At 39.7% G+C, this 6,428-nt stretch overlaps 1 protein-coding gene across 1 annotated transcript; it reads left to right on the top strand.

The window, feature by feature from the left end:
• The first annotated feature begins 2,106 nt into the window (after positions 1-2,106).
• On the top strand, positions 2,107-5,983 carry LOC141816248 (monocopper oxidase-like protein SKU5). The gene is made up of 9 exons (XM_074704069.1): positions 2,107-2,395; positions 2,541-2,650; positions 2,731-3,001; positions 3,073-3,211; positions 3,955-4,321; positions 4,390-4,755; positions 4,856-4,934; positions 5,387-5,586; positions 5,672-5,983. Exons 1-9 carry the CDS (start codon positions 2,261-2,263, stop codon positions 5,784-5,786), a joined length of 1,782 nt encoding a protein of 593 aa, XP_074560170.1. The 5' UTR covers positions 2,107-2,260; the 3' UTR covers positions 5,787-5,983.
• The last annotated feature ends 445 nt before the right edge of the window (positions 5,984-6,428 follow it).

The raw sequence follows: 6,428 nt of genomic DNA, 5'->3' as shown, positions 1-6,428 counted from the left end.
TGGTCGAAAGCTTATGATACTTAACATGCACAAGGTTTGATATTCTAATGTTGTTGGACTTTTTAGCAGCTATATGGAGGCTCCAACTACCACCCATTTTAAGATCGCTAAGAAAATTTTATGGTATATCAAAGGTACGATAGATTTTGGCTTGCTTTATTCATCATCTAACAACTTTAAGCTTGAACGATATAGCGATAGTGATTGGAGTGGAGATATGGATGATATAGAAAGTACTACCGAATTTGTATTCTTTATGGGAGATATAACGTTCACTTGGATGTCAAAGAAACAACCTATTGTCACACTTTCTACTTGTGAAGCGGAGTACATGGCTGCGACTTCATGTGTTTGTCATACTATTTGACTCAGAAATTTATTAAAGGAGCTAAATTTACCACAAGAAGAGCCAACCAAGATTCGAGTTGACAACAAGTCTGCAATAGCACTAGCAAAGAATCCAATCTTCCGTGATAGAAGTAAGCATATCGATATGTGTTATCACTATATTAGAGAGTGCATCATAAGAAAAAAGTGTAAGTGGAATACACAAAATCTCAAGATCAAGTTGCTGATATCTTTACCAAGCCACTCAAATTTGAAGATTTTATCAAAATGCGAAGTTTGCTTGGAGTCACAAAATCAAGTTTAAAAGGAGGTGTTGAAAATTAAATTTGATTTCGTGATATTTGAATAATATAGCATGTGGAATTAGTAGGTTGATGAGATGGTGAGTAGTGGTATAGTGGTGGTCATGTGGTATTAATGGAGGTAGAGGGATAAAATAGTAAAGTTAGTGGTTTTACATAAGTTATGTTATTAACCTATAAATATGTTAATTGTCTATGAAAAAGTAAATTGAATTTGGAGTTTAAATGTTTCTTTGTTTTTCCTCTTCTATATAAGTGTAATCTTTTTTTCACAAACCTCTTATTTTCAACAAGTAGAAATGTAACAATATCTATTTAGCATAAATCTGAGTCATCTATAATTGTCAAAAACTTTTAGACTCTTAGAGAGTGATTGATTCATGAGACTAATATGGATGTTATCCACGAAAGCTTATCATGGTGTGGATAAACTCATCTTAATTTCTCTTTTACTAGTTAACTCTTTCATTCTTCATTACTGTTTCATTACTTGTCTTTTACAATACTATCATAATTTAAATATCAAAGAGGGTTGGTCTGACAACTCTACATCTTCTAGTATATACTTCCTCATATGTAGAATGACGACCTTCACCCGTTTTGACGCCTCCACTAACGTTCACCCAGCCAACAGACTTTTGAAAAAAAAAATAAATATCCGTTTTTTATACATATTAAAGTAGGATGAGTATTTATTCAGTAAATTTAGAAAATGTATTTTAGTAAAAATTTGAAATAATCAACGAGAGGTTTATGGTATGCACGGTGGAAGTGAATAAAAACGAACCTGGCCCACGCCAGCTGGCAAACGGTAGTTGCTACTATATTCCCGTTACTTTTTTTTTGTACTGTTCTCGGGCCGAATTAATGATCGCGGCGAATACTACAACATGGTGGTTGTGCTGTGGGCATGGATTCATGCGTCGTCCTGCGCGATCATATTCATGGCTCGACGATCATTCGCTCGACCATGCGCTATCATTTTGTCGTCGGAGCTTCACGGCAGTCAGGTCAGGTGCGTGCAACTGCACCGAGTCAAGTGTGCGTCCGCTCACTGCGCTGGTGCTGATTGCCACCGCTTCCAATTTGCCATCTACACCCAGTTCTCGGCATTCGGCCCGTCCGTCCCATGTGGCCAGCCGCAGCACGTGCCTCTCTTCTCGTCGCCATGCTCTGCTCTCTCATTTCAAACACACTGACAAACTAAAGCCAATCAAAGGGTTACCGGAAAGTCATTTAGGGCCTCACGTATATTGCCAAGTGCAGCCGATCCAACCGACCAGTGTCATCTTCTGGATATTCGCTGGCATGCTCCTCGTCCATCCTATTCGTGGGGGCCACCACGCTCCACCGTGATAGATCTGATGGATCCAGCACACACACAGGGCCCGACGCCGGCCGTCTCCATTATCTGGTACCAGTTTCAGTCCTCCTCACAACTACTCGCTGCCATTCTCAGTCCTCGCCCCAAGTTACCAATGCGGATTCGCTGAGCGCGTGAGAAATTCGCTGCGTCGAGCTTGGTGTAGCACGATTATTCACCTTTCTTTTCCCATCAGTCGAAGGCATTCTAGCAATTTCTCTAAGCTATATAGCGTCAGCAGAGAAGGATGGCGTGGGCATTGACGTTGCTGGCGGTGTGGGTGTCAGCAGTGGCCTCTCCCTGCTTCGCCGGAGATCCCTACGCCTACTTCGACTGGGATGTCTCCTTCATCACTGCCGCTCCTCTCGGGGTCAAGCAGCAGGTACCTCTTTCCATCCTTCTCCTTCCTTGCTAATCCAAATGATAATTCTGTTTTTCACCAACTGTTTTGGCTCTTCTCTTTAGTTTGACTAAAAAGAAAAGGTAGAAATTGTGCTAATTTGGTGGTCTTCGCCGGTTGTTGTCAGGTGATTGGGATCAACGGTCGATTCCCCGGCCCCATTGTCAATGTCACCACGAATTGGAATGTAGTCGTTAATATTCTGAATGATCTGGATGAGCCGCTGCTGATTACATGGTAGAGTCTCTCATTCCACTAGTTATCTTGTTGGTCTTGGATCCTATTGTTTGGAAAGAGCATTAATTGTTTGGTTGAAGGAACGGCATCCAGCACCGGAAGAATTCATGGCAAGATGGAGTGCTGGGCACCAACTGCCCCATTCCGTCGGGATGGAATTGGACGTATGAGTTCCAGGTGAAGGACCAGATCGGTAGCTACTTCTACTTCCCCTCCACGGGCTTCCAGAGAGCGGCCGGCGGCTACGGGGGAATCACTGTCAACAACCGCGACGTGATCGCGGTGCCATTCGATAAGCCAGACGGGGACATCACCCTGTTCATTGGGGATTGGTACAACAGGGACTACAAGGTACGCCAACTTTTTTGACTCACAAAACCTTGCTTGATCTAGTTCTTATGTGGAGTTTTCTCGCGATGTAGGATCTCAGGAAGGCGCTTGAGAATGGGAAGGAACTCGGAATGCCAGACGGCGTGCTGATGAACGGCAAGGGACCATTTCGGTACAATAGGACTCTCGTTCCTGCTGGGATTGCCTACGAAACGATTCATGTTCATCCAGGTTAAAGAACTACATACCATATTATTTATTAATCTCAGCACTAATCCCAACATCATACAAGTAATCTACTAGAAAAGAGACCATCCTTTTGACGAGATTCTGGAATTCCAAATCTCTTGGTCTAGGAATTTTTCATCACCACGTTTTCTTCATTAGGAATGCAAACACCAGTGTTGTTCGAAACAGTGTGAATGTGCAGAAAAACAATGACAAAAGCAGTTTCATCTTCTTTTCCATAAATAGAATGTCTCCGTAATTTCAAGATGGTTTTTGAAATGTATCTATTTGCCAGAATCTAGTTTCAAATGACTATTAGTCTTGAATTTGGAAACAGCTTTTGAAGAAATAGACAACAAAAAATTCAGTTCCAGTGTTAAAATAGGATATCAAGCAGCTATATTTTAGCTTTTGGATTTAGTTTAGCAAAACATCCTAGAGAACAATTAAAGTTGGGTTTCAATCAACACAATTAAAGTTAAGATTTTTTATTTTATTTTTTGGCAAAGGATGCACTTTCTCTCAACATTGTTTCTCCAAACACCTAACACACCCTTAATGCTATGAACCTTAATCTTTTGAACAAATAAGGAAAATTCTTTACATGATTGTATTGTTTGAAAGGAAAAAAGAAAAAAAAATGCTATGGGTTGTTGAAATTCTGAATTTCTAATGAAGTTAGTTCAGTAGTTCCTTGATACATCATATTGATTACTAATGGATGGCTAGATTTGAATTTGGAACAGGCAAAAAGTACCGTTTTCGAGTGCACAATGTTGGCATCTCGACCAGCTTAAATTTCAGAATCCAAAACCACAACTTGCAATTAGTGGAGACAGAGGGTTCATACGCTTCTCAGCAAAACTATACCAACTTAGATGTACATGTAGGGCAGTCCTACTCTTTCTTGGTCACAATGGATCAGAATGCAAGCAGCGACTATTACATTGTGGCAAGTGCAAGGTTCGTGAACCAGTCGCATTGGGCTAGAGTCACGGGTGTCGCCATTCTCCATTACTCCAACTCCAAAGGCCAAGCGTCTGGTCCTCTACCTGATCCTCCAAATGATGTCTATGACAAGACTTTCTCAATGAATCAAGCAAGATCCATCAGGTAATCTTCTGTAATATCTAGCGCTTTGGCTTTTCTAAACAACTCAGAATGTTGGGTGTATATATCAGGTGGAACCTGAGTGCTGGTGCTGCACGCCCAAATCCTCAAGGATCTTTCAGATATGGTTCGATCAATGTGTCTCAGGTTTATGTGTTGCAGAATAAACCACCTGTAGTAATCAATGGAAAACATAGAGCTACACTCAATGGAATCTCATTTTCTCCCCCTGAGACACCATTAAGGCTCGCCGATGAGTATAAGCTTAAGGGTATTTACACGCTTGATTTTCCCACAAGGCCTCTCAAAGGAGCACCTAAAGTTGGAAGGTCTGTAATCAATGGAACTTATCGAGGGTTCATGGAGATCATATTTCAGAACAATCATACTAAAGTCCAAACCTTTCACATGGATGGATATTCATTCTTTGTTGTAGGGTAAGCAAAAGATGTACACTTTCAGTTCCTTATAGTGTAGTTAAATGTTTCAGCATTTCATTTTCTCTTAAATATTGATGCCATGAGTTCATTGTGGCAGGATGGACTATGGTGAGTGGACAGAGAATAGTAGAGGGACATACAACAAAGGGGATGGAGTTGCCCGTTGCTCAACCCAGGTGTTTTTCGTAGAATTTCATCTAGCCAAAATGCTAATTTATGCAAAATTTCATATCTATTTATACTGCAACCTTGCAAGCAACTCTTGCTGGGATCATTATCACTGTAATATCACTTGTAGTATCTACCTGAAAATAATTGATGTCCTAGAATTCAAGTTACCCTCTATTAGAACTAGAACGCTAATGCCTAAACTTATCTGAAACTTATTTGAATTCTGTGAAGAGGTGATGATATATAAATGTCACCAAGGTCACATAACATGCAAGAATTGTCTTATATCCTGTAGCTTTTTCTTCTCTGGAGTAGAAACTTGGAAGTCATGTCAGAAATAAATATGAAACTTGGAAGCAGAAATCATGTCAGAAATAGATACGAAAAGCTTTCTTTCTTTTCTGTATGCTATTCAGAATCAAAAATCTTTGGTAAGCTTTGTTGATCCATTGGGCAGGTTTTCCCTGGAGCATGGACTGCAATCTTAGTTTCTCTAGACAACGTTGGAATCTGGAATTTGCGTGCTCAAAATCTAGATACCTGGTATCTTGGCCAGGAAGTGTACATCAGAGTGGTAAACCCAGAAGATACTAACAAAACTGAGTTGCCCCGTCCAGACAATGCTCTCTACTGTGGTCGCCTCCAAAAGTTTCAAAAGTATGCCTTCTCGTTATTTCTTACCTTCTTCATATTCCTTCAAATTCTCATTTTTTTTAAAGATTCGTTTTTAACCTCTTTTCAGTGAGCAGACTCCTCACCACCGAATTACTTCATATGCTACAGTTTCTTGTCAGGCATTTGAGTTACTCATGTTTATGATGATGATGCTCCTGGTTTCAGTTGCTACATTGCCATAAGAACTTGGAGAACAACTTATTTTATATGCAGTATTGTTTCGGGTACCAGACTATCCTTAGGGGTTCATAGTGACTGTTAATTTTTTGTTCCTGCTTTGTACCCATTTGTTTCAGTTTGGGTTGTGGGAGAACAAACCATTCTTTGTCTAAATATATGTGTGGTTTGTTAGACATTTTCGCTTGGAATCTTTTAACTGTAGTGTCGTTTATGATACTATTATGACTGAGCTAATAGAAGCACTAGAATGGAGGATGCATGTGATTGCTAGCAAAATCAGGGTTTTATAGTATCAATCTAAGTTCAAGTTGTTGTTAACTTTGGATCTTGGAGTTATGCCAGGCCTCGGTTCGAATCGGACACTGTTGGACTTAATTTGTATTAATTCATGCGTTTACTGGGTGCTTCAACCTTATGCTCATTTGATCCATAAAATCAAATAGACAAACAATGGAATAGTTATTCGTAGGGTATGAAATAGACAATAGATATAATAGAAGTATTCAAGTATTTAGTTGATAGAATGCAATAGATATGGATATAATAAAAGAATGATTTATGGAATAATTTTCACAATAAAAATTATTTTACATAAATGTTTTATTTGATTTGTATAACCCACAAAGACCCTACGAGTGGTTCCC

This window comes from Curcuma longa, unplaced genomic scaffold (assembly GCF_044706935.1).
Source record: "Curcuma longa cultivar G26 ecotype Majalengka, Jawa Barat unplaced genomic scaffold, ITB_CL_G26_1.1 contig_15469, whole genome shotgun sequence".
In the NCBI taxonomy this organism is placed as follows: domain Eukaryota; kingdom Viridiplantae; phylum Streptophyta; class Magnoliopsida; order Zingiberales; family Zingiberaceae; genus Curcuma; species Curcuma longa.
This window is presented reverse-complemented; position numbering and strand designations above follow the sequence as displayed.

Bases quoted from the DNA above. Each gene is read 5' to 3' on its own strand.
- LOC141816248 (XM_074704069.1), top strand. From the start codon at position 2,261: ATGGCGTGGGCATTGACGTTGCTGGCGGTGTGGGTGTCAGCAGTGGCC. The intron at 2,651-2,730 runs GTAGAGTCTCTC...GTTTGGTTGAAG, and splicing joins GAGCCGCTGCTGATTACATG to GAACGGCATCCAGCACCGGA. The intron at 3,212-3,954 runs GTTAAAGAACTA...AATTTGGAACAG, and splicing joins AACGATTCATGTTCATCCAG to GCAAAAAGTACCGTTTTCGA.